This window comes from Rhinatrema bivittatum, chromosome 9, assembly GCF_901001135.1.
Source record: "Rhinatrema bivittatum chromosome 9, aRhiBiv1.1, whole genome shotgun sequence".
In the NCBI taxonomy this organism is placed as follows: Eukaryota; Metazoa; Chordata; class Amphibia; order Gymnophiona; family Rhinatrematidae; genus Rhinatrema; species Rhinatrema bivittatum.
This window is the reverse complement of record NC_042623.1, coordinates 53392993-53405835: the sequence shown is the minus strand read 5'-3', so window position 1 is coordinate 53405835 and position 12843 is coordinate 53392993. Positions and strand designations below refer to the sequence as shown.

The window sequence follows — 12843 nt, the reverse complement described above, 5'->3', positions numbered from 1 at the left end:
ACTGGATGTCTAAGACTCCATGAAAAGCACCCTGCTATGGCACAGCAAGAGGTTAGAGGATTACAGAGAGTGCAGTGCCTGAATAAGCCCTGAAAATTCAACAGAAAAAAGAAAAACATTATTTAACAAAGTCGGTTCCACTTTGGAAGAGTGTACAGCAGTTTATAACAACATTATACATCACCTCGGTGACTCCTGGTGAGTTAGTTTACAATGATAGTTTCAGGAAAAAGCCCATGACCTATATTGAATGTGCTACTTCTACTTGTTATGTTATGTTAATTTCTATTTTTAAACCGCCTTCTTTGCACCAAAGTACAACTCAAAGCAGTTTACAAAGAAAGAAATAGTACAATAACACATCAATATATAATGTATTTATTTTATTTAAAAATGTTATATAACGTCATTCCAAATCAAGATCAAAATGGTTTACATTAATACATAAATCTAATACATCAAAAAATAGATCAGTAAAATATATTAATATAAAACAATTTATACATCAAAAACATCAATACATCAAAATGGAAAAAAATTAAACCAAGCCTGTTTTCACTAGGGAGGCTAAGCCATAAACCAGTTAACAAAATATCCATTTAATATTAAAATAGCCCATCCAATCATATCTCAATATCCTCAGCCCACTCAACACCCCTAAATAATACTAGCCTCCAGTTTCTCAGTTGCTTCTACGAACACTTTGGCAATTCTCCTATCCAACACTCCCTCAAAAGGTGCCGATTAGAACACCAGGGTTGGCCTCTTAAGGAAGGAGTCATCATCCTCTGCTCTCTAGAGGTCAATGTTGAAGACTCTGGACTACACCTTTGTAGACTGATGCAGCATTGGCTGTGTCTAGGAGGCAGAATTTAACTCCAGAAGTGGTTGCTTTGGATAGTGTGGAACATCCTCCATCTCCTTACTCTCAGGGCTGTGCATGTTGATGCTTCAGCACCTCTACTTGAGGTTGACTCTTCTCTGGTTTCGCACTTGAGCACACAAATTCCTTGTCATGGTTCAAATAAGAGGAATGGACGAAAGGGGAAGCGCAGCAAATTTTAATGAGTCCCAGAACAACTTCAACGTTGTAAATTTTTCAACACTTTATTAGCAGCAACTCCATTGCTTAAAGAGACATAATATTAAAACAGGGCCCCCGACACGGACCCGTGTTTCGCCAAACGCGGCTGCATCGGGAGGGATGTATTTAAAGCGGGATTCAAATTATTCAATTATTGTTTAATTTGAGGATATCGTGTTTAAATGTCCTTTTGCAATGTGTGAATTCATTGTATGGATCCATTGTTTTGAGTCTCCCCTATTTTAAATAATGTTTCTCTGTTACAGCATTTGAATCCCGCTTTAAATACGTCCCTCCCGATGCAGCCGCGTTTGGCGAAACACGGGTCCGTGTCGGGGGTCCTGTTTTAATATTATGTCTCTTTAAGCAATGGAGTTGCTGCTAATAAAGTGTTGAAAAATTTACAACGTTGAAGTTGTTCTGGGACTCATTAAAATTTGCTGCGCTTCCCCTTTCGTCCATTAATGTATACTTGAAGTGCAGCATTCACTCCATTTTCTCTTTGTGGATTTCAAATAAGAGGAATGACATTTCTTTTGACACATTCAATGAGGGTCTCTTTCCCAAGGCCTGGTCACAGCAATCAGTGTGGCTCCACAGTCTTCTGATGCCAGCTTTGATGAGCTGGACTTTTGTTATAAACTGGCAGGAAACTTGACCTTCTTGGCCCAAACCATTATGTGTCCCTGTTTTAGATACTTTTAGCAAACCTCATGATGATCAGTGATGGACATCCTGTGTTTGTACTTAGTACACAACTTGAAGCTGCTGGCCTGCTTCTCGGACATGGTATGGAAGATTGATGAAGTGAACATAAATTTTCCTACCAAATTCTGAATCTTAAATTCCAACATGAGAGAAATTATTGCAACTTTTTCACTTTGCCAGCAAGAGGAACGTGACCCAAATGATCACAATTATTGATCATTTCATTCAACAGTTTTATCATTTAATCTGCATCAATCCACTGGGATGTTTCAGAGTTTTGATGCATACGGCCCATCATGTTTTCAAAAGTGAAAGAAAGTAAGTAAAGGTGCTCGTACACTCTAACTGACAATAAAAAAGGGTAGAAAGGAATTTCCTAAATTTCTAGCTCATGATAATCACATTGAATTTCTGATTTTAACTCAAGATACATTTTTTTGAGAACCCACGGCCCAATGTCCTAGATACTCAAGGAAGAGGAACTGTGGAGGGGATGAGATAGTGGGGCCAGAGCCAAGTGTGACCTGTGCAAAGGGGCAGGACTCTCTCACATAGCACATACCCTTCATTCTCTTCACATGCTCGATGAGCACTGGTAGGCCAAGGACGGCTGGGGGGTGGGGATGCAGGATCACTGGGGTAGGGAGGAGAATCTGGACAGAGAGAATGGGACTCTAACCCCCCACCCCTCTCTGCCCTGGCAATCCTGATCCTCTATCCCCAGCTCTCCCCCCATAAATTCCCAAGTGGTCCTTGTCTCTCCCCCCCCCCCGTAGTCCTAAAGCCCCTAAGTCTAACCTCCTATCCCTGGTAGTCCTTGAGCCCTTCCTCCTCCTGGAAAATTATCCTCTCCAGCAACTCTCCTCCTCAGCCAGTAAGGTACAGGCATCCATTTCAAACCCGAATCAGCTGACTCACGTCTGCCTGGGGGTGGGTGGGAGCAAAGTGGTGTGCGCTGTCTGCTGTCCTCAGTCTTCCTGGCAGGGGTGTGTGGCCTGGAATTCAAAAGCATGGCCTGCTTTGGGTGAAATGAAGGGAGCAATGCCACATGCTTTCCTCACCTACTCTCCTCTATCCCTCTCCCCTACCACACCCAATCCTATCCCCCCCTCCTTCACTCTCCTTCTCCACCCCCTCTGATCACTTCACTTACAGACTTGCCCCCCACTCTGAACATCTCACTTACATCTCATAGTCCCTCCAATCCCCTCACTCACGCTCCACAGCACCTTTGATCCCCTCACTCACTTTTCCCCCTCTCCCCACACAACCCACAGTCCGTCCAAGCCCTTCACTCACTCTTTTGCCCTCCCACATCTCATCACTCATCCGCCCTCCTCTCCCTCTGATCCCCTCATGCCCACTACACTTCCTCACTCACTCTCCTTCCCCACTCTCCAATCCCTTCACTTATTCTCCTTCCCTCCTTCCCCCACCCAACATCCCCTCATTCTCTCTCTTGGCCTTTTTTTGCCCTCACCTATGTGGTCACCAGCAGCAGGGGTGGCAGGGCCTAATGACAGCATAAAAGGCAGGAAGCCAACGCAACCAGCAGTGGCCGAAGCGCTGGGGCCGACAGTCATTCACCCCCTGTCTTTCTGACCTTGGGTCTCCCTCACAGCCTCAATTGTGCTGAGAAACTGAAGAAAAATCAAAGCCATGTGGCTTCATAGGGAGTCCCAACGCGCTCTGTCCTGCTCTGCTTCCTCCGAGGCCTGGGGAGGGGGTGGGCCATAAATGATCCACGCAACCACTGGCAACTTTTCGCAGGGGAGCCAGAACTGATATAAACTCTGCTGGCTCTGCTCCACTTTCTCAGGTCCCAGAAAAAAAGGTGGTTCTGCCAGAAGTTAAGCCCTCGGCAATGGGCACAAAAAAAGGGGTGGAACTCGGCCAGGCCTGGGAGGGAGGGACCGGAGCAGAACACCCTGACAGCTCTGCCTCTCGAGCCTGAAAAGAAGAAGTGCCAGGATTGCATTCCGGGCCATCCATCCCCCCCCAAATTAAGCCAGGGACAAGCTATGACTGCTCACGCACTGAGGAACGAGGACAGTTGGGTGGCGTCCCCCTATATTGCAAATGGGTGACTCGTTCCACAATCTGCAAGGGTGCAAAAGGAAAAAAAATCCCTTAGAGAATGAACTGAGTATCAGGAGAATCTCAAGGTGTTCTCAGATTGTGACAAACTGTTACGGTTTATATAAATATCGGGCATCATTATGGAAAGTTCCCCTTGAAATATAGTAACATCCCTGTCTAGAGTCATCTGTTCCTAAAGACAAAACAAGAAAGCATTTTGTTACAGGCACGGTTTTGAGTCTTTGGGTTATATTTAAAAAACAAATGTTTAGCTTCTGCTTTAAAATAAAAGTTGAAAACCTGTGCCAATTCAACTGTTTGTCTATGTAAGGTTTATAGGGCTGCCTTTCTTATGCAATTTTTTAGTCATTTTTCAAAACACTATGACCTGTTTTAACTTGGAATATCTACTGTAAGTAAATCAAATAATGTCAGCTCATGGTGAAAAATCAATAAACAAAAAGTCCAGTTTCCGGAATGAATGTGGGTGCGTGTCCTTGGCTTGGATATTTAGATCCTGAAACACAAACCGTGTGTTTAGATTTTACCTTTCTGCTCTGTTTTATACCCAAGAAACGTCTTGAGGTAAATGTTTTAAAGAGCAGCTGGCTGGCTACGTCTGAGTGCGTGAGGTCCCACGTCCAGCGCACTTCGTAGGTCTAGGGCCCTGGTTTTTCTCTCACTCTCTCTCCAGATACCTAACCTGCTCCCAGTCTGGGTTCATGCCTGTCCAGTCACACCACTCACTTACTGACATGGAACATTTACGGCACAAGGGCTGGCTGACATGGGTTGTTATTAGCCAAGGGGAACAATAAAACTGTCACCCATGTATTTTTGGAACATCCCAAAAAAAAAAAAAAAACCAAGCAAAAAAAATACTACTACTATTACAATAAAGCGAGATGTTGAGAGGAATTCAGGGGGCTGTTTTGTATCATTTTCAAGGAGTTCGGTAGTTTTTCTACAGAAAGTGAGAGGGAAGGGGGAAGTCGCTTACTGAATTTCAGTTCCGGTACAAACAAAATTGCTCAAGTTTTGTACAAGAAATTTGAATAGGTGGATAGTTTCATTATTTTTTAAATTCAGCAAAACTTTGATAAATCCCTCCCATACTTAATCATTAAGGGGTCATTTTTTCAAATCGCAATGGGCCGTTATCGCGTGCGATAACACCCTAAAGCACATGATAACAACTGCATCGTGACTTTAACATTTAAATGAATGAAAGGGGCGGGGTTTGGGCAGGGTAAGAAAAATGTTTATGCCTGTTCCACTGTGGACGATAATGTTTTACACATTATCGCCGACATTATTGCCAGTGGTGCCATGGGGGCGATAGTGTGCGGCACGGCACGGCTGCAACTGCAGCGGGCGAACATGCACCGCCGCCATGCGGCCGGCTGCACACTATCACCCCCATCCTCACCCCTTCTCTGGCCGCGGCTCATCATTCCGCTATAGTTATAGCGGAATGATAAATTCTATGGTTAGTCAGCACCATGAGTTTCATTAAAATGCCAACGGCAGCAGAAACGAAAGGCAACTGGCAGCCAAAAAGATAAAATCATAATGATTTCCCTTTTTCAACCTGGATGTTATTACATTTCTGAGGTGGTCCTAGGCAAACTGGGGTGCAGATCCTTATCAGACCTCCAGCAATCACCAGACTGATAAATACCTAGACAAAATAAAACATGCAGCTAGAAATCTGAGAACATTAGAAATAAATTATATTAGAGGGAAAAAACACTAAGGGAGCATGAGGGCAAGATCAAAAGAAGAGGCAAAAGAGCCCAAAAATAAGCAGGCTAACATTACGCCCATTCTAGACAGCACTGCTGCTTAATAGGCGGAATAGAAATCTGTGAATAAACAATAAATAAAATAAAGCAGGACTCCCATTCAAACACCTCAGGAAGAAACAATGGATGGCAAATGTAACTGACTCACCCAACACATCCTCCTGCCAGGGCTTCAGGGTACAGAGCGTGCCAAAGCCCATCGAGCACAACACCAACAATAATAACAATAAAAGTTTCACCCAACCCCCAACACTTCTATAGTGCTACAGCTCCAAAAAACGAAACAACCTGGGCAAAAACAAAGGACATTCTTGTTTCAGTAAGAGCAATGCAAAGTTCTCCTTCCAGCCAACTGCTGCTCAGACAGCTGGCAACAGACACCTGGGACCTCCTTTAGATGAAAAGCAAAAAAAAAAAAAAACCAACCCCAAAACAGTCAGCTTTTATCTGCAGATTTAACCTTAACATGAACATCACTTTTGAAGCAAAGTATGCTTTGCAAATAATGAAACAGCTGCCCATAATAAATTGGAGTAATATATAATGGATGTTTTATATATTCTATAATTGTTATGACATAAATAGAGCATGCTTATGTATTTTAAGAAGTATGCTTTTTTTCCCCTTACTATCTTCCTTTATTTTATCCTCAGGGTCCCTCAGAAACAAATAATACATACACAACTCATCCCACTCCATAAGTAAACAAAAAAAAGCACTACTTCAATCTTATTTGTGAGACAAAAAAAATAAACATTTTCTGATGCTGATGATTGCTGGTCAGTATGGTGCCTCTCAGGCTACTGTCCTGCAGAGTGAGAGTCCCTTCAGGAGTGGAGTAAATATCAAATCATCTCCAGGTTAGCCGCAGCTCTCTCTGTCACTGACGACCGATTCAATTTGGGAACAAAATAATTCTCTAGCACTGTGTGCACCCAGTAAATCAACAGTCAGCTCTTGCTTGCAAGATTATATATACGGAGTACAGCAAATATAAAAATTACCATAAAACTGAGTGTAGTGCAGAATCCTGTAGAAAACGGGAGCATTTTTAAGTTGTGATTCATTTTTAAAGGACCAACAAAAGAGATGGGTACCTTTTTCTGATGGATGAAAATAACCTGTACAATTCTGGAGCTGCCTAACAGTCAGGACCACAGCCAGGGGGGGTGCATGCTGTGGTAGCACGGGGAACATCTTTGACAGGAGCATTGACTTCAGCTGTCAGAGATGATATGTGGTGGAAGAACCAGTTTTTTGCCCCTGATTTATCAAAGAAGGCTGGGGGGGGGGGGTGCATGAGGAGTGGGGGCACATCCCTCTCTTGAAGTCACCAAACTGTCTAGCTTGCGTGTAATCTTCGGTAAAGAAAAGTTCCAAACAGAATAAAATGTGTAATAAAACCAATAAATCATTTAAATATCAATTTACTCAATTCAAACTATACTTTTGCAAAAGAATTATAAGATCTCATTTCTTGGAGCTTTCTTTCTCATTTTTCTCAACCACATGTTCTCTGACCAAAATACCTGTTATCTGAATTTCCCTACTATTGAAAAAGTAACTTTTTGAACACATTTGGCAATACTCCAGGACTGCAAAGTGTGATATGGTTGTTCATTGTGTCAGTTTACGGAATAGCTGCCTTCAACCATCCTGCCCACAAATATTGTCAAATAGTGAGTGAATATAACCTTTTCAAGACTCTTTGATGTCTACCCTAAAACCAGCTGGTTGAGAATGGCAATTATACTGTGGTGTTGAGTATTCTGTTATCACAAGGAAGACTCCTAAAAGTGCAGCAGACTGTTCTCCTGCAAGTTCACCCTTTCAGCATCCCCTTCTTGCTCTATCAGGACACCAAACCCAGAGTCCAACAAAGAACAAGGATTGTATCTTCTGTTTTAGTACCATTTTAGTACCATTTAAAACCAACAGCCTTGCAATATTTTAAAGTTGTTTTATTGCAATTAGACAGCAGCTATTTAGACAGAAGCAAAAAAAATAAAAATAAGCTCATTGCAGACTTTGATTAGAGCCTGTTATGTAGTAGTGATGGTATGATCTCTACTTTGAAACCCCAGCCTAGAAGTCATTTTATTTTTCATACATTCAGCAATGAAAAAATAATAATAAAGAGAAAATAAGAAGCCATTATAAAGGGACTGTAAATATGTGAAATTCAAAGCACAGTCAGAAAACTGAACCGCGGCACCATGAAACCTGACCACTAGGCATTTACGGTAAGCCCGGCACCTGCAGTTCCTTCCCAGAGTATTTTTGCCTGCCGAGATCTTTTAATCATTCACTGTCCAATGCATCTAACACTGCAGAAGACCCCAAAACACAAGCACAGAATCAAGAAAAAAATAAGGTGTGTGTCGTGAAGAGGGGCAGAGGCTTCAAATATTCTTCTTGTGGGTGATCGAAAGTGTTTCTGTCAGAGGACAAGGTGTTTCACAGCAAACCATTGTATAAATGAATAACGCAAAACTAAATATCTGAGCGGTGCCCTACAGTCCGTAACAATTCCGTCTCCCTCTTGCATTATGATACCCAATGCCATTCCGGGGGCTGCGTACAAAAAAAAAAAAAGCCAAGTTGAGGAAATAAGAAAATCTTTTATCTTTAGGGTTGCCCATCACAAGACCCGACCTGCAAGGAAGGCTGCACAGGGAGAAGTAAATAAAGCCCAGCGATCCACTTACCGCTGGTTAAATGCACGGGCTTTTTGACGTTGTTGTACGATCCAAATTTGACAGACATTGTTCAAGGGCACAGTGCTGACTGCTCCCGTTTAATTCTCCCGCATCACCATTCTTGCTCTGCTTTTAAATAACAGCTTGGGGGGGGGGGGGAGAGAGAGAGAGAGAGAGAGAGAGGGGAGGGGGTTGTTTTGATTTTTTTTCTCTCTCAGTCTGCGGGATGACGTAATCAATTACAGCAGGGTTCAAAAAACTAGCAGGGAAATTTGCGGCAGCCAATCCGGCGTCACCGACCTTTATTAACCACGCGCGCGCGCGCGCGCGCGCTCCCCCAACCCCGGGCGCAGGACCGCCGGCGAGGGCGCGGGGCTTCGAGCAAAAGAACTTTCCGACGATCAGCGGATCACCCCCAACCTTCCTCAAAAAATCTCCTGCACCGCCATTGTATTATTGGACGAGCCGCAAACCTGCTCCAGAAAGGTCACTAACCGAACGGGGCGACGCTGAACTTAGCTGCTGATTTATTATCAGTGTTTATTACCCATCGCCGTCGTGCATTCAGCGTTCAGCAACGCTTGCCGGGCTGAGCCCCGCAACCATCATCGCGTCCCGAAAGTTGGCCTTAAGGAATTCATCTTTTCTCTTTGGTTTACAATGGGCATATTGAATAATCACATTAAAATATTCTATCAGGTGAAATCTATTCAATGTGGATAAGAAAATTATGCAAAAGGAATTTGCAATCTGTGAACAAGGTGACCTGTATTTTTTTTTTAAAACAAATCTGAAACGACCTGCCCACCTCCTTGAATGACTTCATGTCCTTCCAAACCAGCCTTTAGCTTTGAACAGGCAAGGTCGAATGTAACTGAACCCCGCCCCATATTATTATCAGAAATCAGCTGTGTGGGTCAATGCCATGCGCCTAGCGTGGTCACAGGAAAGCGCATTACGATCAATGAAATGGATGTGTGCACTGCAGTCATCCATGACACAAAAGGACAGGACTACACTAGTAAGGTCAAAGAAGGCTGGAAAGGTTACTTCTCCTTAGCTTATAAAATAGCTTGATGCAGCAGGAAATACCCAGACGCAGCTATGTAACATGATACATGCCACCAGTCCTTGTAAAGCCCTCCAGTGCAGCACGATGGTATACAGCAGGGCTGACCTTAGGAGGGCGCCGGCCCCAGGACGCATCAACCGCTGCAGAGCCCTGCAAGGCTGAAGTGCATGGATCCACCTCCAAGCTGACACGAAATTGTTGGAGATGGGGCTACCATGGCGATGCCCCCTATTAGTTTTCCCTCCTCACCAAGGATGGCCCTGATCTAAAGTCATTTCTTGTGGCAAAAAAAAAGGCCTATGCTTTCACTCTTCATCCAGATGCAGTGGGTTTATCGAGTTTCTAAGTGAATGAGAATAATCCCAAGGTAACCCCCGCAAACCTGGATCTGACTGGTATCCTTTAAAAAAGGCCCATGGTCTCAAATACCTCTGTCAAAGTGAATACAAGACAAAAAAAAAAAAAAGGAAGCACACAGAGGAGAAACTAAAATACTAAAACACATCACAATCAGCGTTCATGGAAATGGCCAACAACTAAAAAAAAAAAACTGCTAGTAAACTGTACTAAAAATGCGCCTAGTAGTTGATGGCTTTGGTGCAGAAATGCATTTGGAAATCGGGCAGATCATTTTTTTTCTTATAGTGTGTTCTGCTTAATAACATATAGTAATGACAGCAGATAAAGACCAAATGGTCCATCAAGTCTACCCTGCAAGTTACTACCATAAGCAAATTGCTTAGCTGCTGTCATTACTATGTAGAACCCGCTACAAAAAAATATATATATGCCCGATTTCCAAATGCACTTCTGTACATAACCTGCAGATCACCCTACACACACCATCAATCATCAGACCTAGTATAACTAAAAATCTGCTGCAATAGCCCACGCACGAAACACTGGGCATGCCCGGTTCCACAGATCCGTTTAATAAAGAAATCCATGCCAGAAAAGGAGGTTTCTCCCGTCTGCCATGGCACGTAAGGGCAACCCAGGATTTTGTCACCTGAGACACAGCGCCTGCTGCCGTTCTGCTCCAACCCTTGCAGGCAACGCACGCATGCCTCCTCCCCAAAGACTATGTTGCCTTTTCCTTTCGCACCAACATCCCTGCACTCATTCAGAAAACTGCATAAAGAGGTCACCGATTCCAGACACCTCGGTCGATCCGCATGAATGACGCCTGCAGCTTAAAAAAAAAAAAAAGACTTCAGTCCGAATCTTTTTTTTTTCCCATTACAACTTACATTTTTCATACTGTTTCCCTCATTAAAAGATGGTTAAGTCCAAGCCAGCCCCCGTGCACACGGTACGGGGGGGGAAGTCGTTTCATAAGTGAGCCTACAGCCCCAGCAGGGAGGAATCCCTTATGATGTAGGAAAAAAAAAAAACCCACAGAATATCCCTGTTAGGCATCTCATAATTGGTGTAAAATTCAAATCGCCAATCTGGGAGAGTTGGGTGCAAGCTAATAAAAGGCTTCCTTCCACCGATCTTTGAAGGCTTCTTTACGGTTGGGTGGGGGTGAAGGAGCTTCCCTAAAGCCACACGCGCCTCAAAACATAAAAGGACTTCCTTAAATTATTCTTTTTCTATTAAAAAAAAAAGTGGTTGGTACTTTTGTTGACCCGCTTCCAAATCTGGATCATTGGAATTTTTGGACTTCTAAAAAAAAATATATATATATATATATAAACTGCAACTGATTCCAGTGGGGAAAATAGCAACGTGCATCAGCAGCCCAGACCCGATCCGAGCGCAGCGCCCTTACCGATGAATTCCTCCTCTTCCTCGTCCTCCCCGTTTTCCGAATCGGTCTGCATGGGCTCGTCCGCGAAGTTGACCCCTCTGGAAGCCCTGAACGCCAGGTCGCCGTCATGGCCGAAGGCGGCCCCCCTGCTCTGCGTCTCCTTCAAGCGGGTGAAGTACTGCAGGGCGAACTCCAGCAGGTCCCCGGGCTGGCTCCGCAGCACCTCCACGGTAAAGCTCTGCAGCAGCTCGGTCAGCCCTGCGGGGATTTCTATACTCATCTCCCGGGGCGGGCGCCGGCGCGGGGGGCTCCCCTGTCCGCACCGAAACGAGCTCCGCGGCGCAGGACCGGATCGGAGGGTGCCGCCCCCCCCTCCGTCCCCCGCCGAAGATGCTGCTGGGGAGGGGAGGGGGACCGCGAATACCGCCGCCGTCTCTCCCGCACGGTCAGTGCAGGACCGCGAGCCTCATCACGCTCCCGGCTCCAGCCGCCCGGCTCCCGCTCGGGGTGGCTTCTGGACTCGCCCGCTTCACTCTCTTAAGAGGTGACGCTCCCCTCCCCCCCCCCCCCCTCCCGCCGTCTCCTCGGTGCGGAGCGAGGATGGCACTGGGGATGGGGAGTGAAGCATCTCCCGCTCGCGGCCGCCGCTTCCCAGCCAGAGGGAAGCCACAGCACGCATGTGACCCTGGGAACCATGGCAACCACCCAGCCCGGGGATTGCGTCTGAGCCGAGCCTGGGGGATGGGAGAGGGAGAGTCCCTGCCTGCTCCGGCCTTCAGCCCCAGGAGCCAGAAATTCCCTGCCTGCCAATGTTCCCTCTAAGGATTGGGTTGCTGTGTGCAAACATTTTTTGTTTCATTACCCTGTGAGCGCTACTTTCTTTGATGCAAAAAGCCCATCAGTTTTATGATCACAGCGACCCAGTCGTTAGAGGGAACATTGGTATGCACACAAATTTTCTCACATACACACACACATTAACACGCTTGCATATTCACTCTCATACGCTTTCTCACATATATATGCTCATTCTCACAAACATACACTTATACTCACTTATTCCTTTCATTCACTTCCCAGACTCTCACCTACATTACATGCACACTCACCAGTTTTCCTCCTCTTCTACAGACACATATCTCAGCAATTGCAAATCCTCCACTGCCAAACAAAAATTCTAGAGAACCTTGCCATACCATACCTGCACTATCTCTGGACTCATACAGCAGCAGCCTTATCGATGACATGGCAGCAATGCAAATATTATACAATATTCTAGAACAGTGGTTCTCAAACCTTTTTCAGCCAGGACACACCTGACAGATGGTTTTCACATGCATGACACACTGAACATATGACCATCACAGGGCTATATGTAAACATACACTCTGCATCCACGGGAACCCCCTCAACCCCCAACAATGGGTCAAAACAGAACTAGGTCATTACCCATACAACTCACCATACAAAAAAGATATTCTAGTTCTGGTGACATTTCAGTAAAAGCAAAACAAACTCCCTTTACTACCAGGCAAAATAGCCTGAGGTGAGATATGATAGAGGTGTTTAAAATCATGAGAGGTCTTTCTGGTAATAGAAGGACTAGGGGGCACTCCATGAAGTTGGCATGTGGCACAATTAAA

General features: G+C 44.8%; 1 protein-coding gene across 2 annotated transcripts in view; it reads right to left on the bottom strand.

Moving 5' to 3' along the window:
- Nucleotides 1-11860, bottom strand: part of PRKAR2B (protein kinase cAMP-dependent type II regulatory subunit beta) — a 214636-nt gene extending 202776 nt beyond the window's left edge. For both annotated transcript variants that reach the window (XM_029616276.1, XM_029616277.1), the window contains exon 1: nucleotides 11222-11860. In XM_029616276.1, coding sequence (XP_029472136.1) covers nucleotides 11222-11480 — 259 coding nt within the window. In that variant the 5' untranslated portion in view covers nucleotides 11481-11860. The remainder of the gene's footprint in view (nucleotides 1-11221) is intronic.
- Nucleotides 11861-12843: the final 983 nt, after the last annotated feature.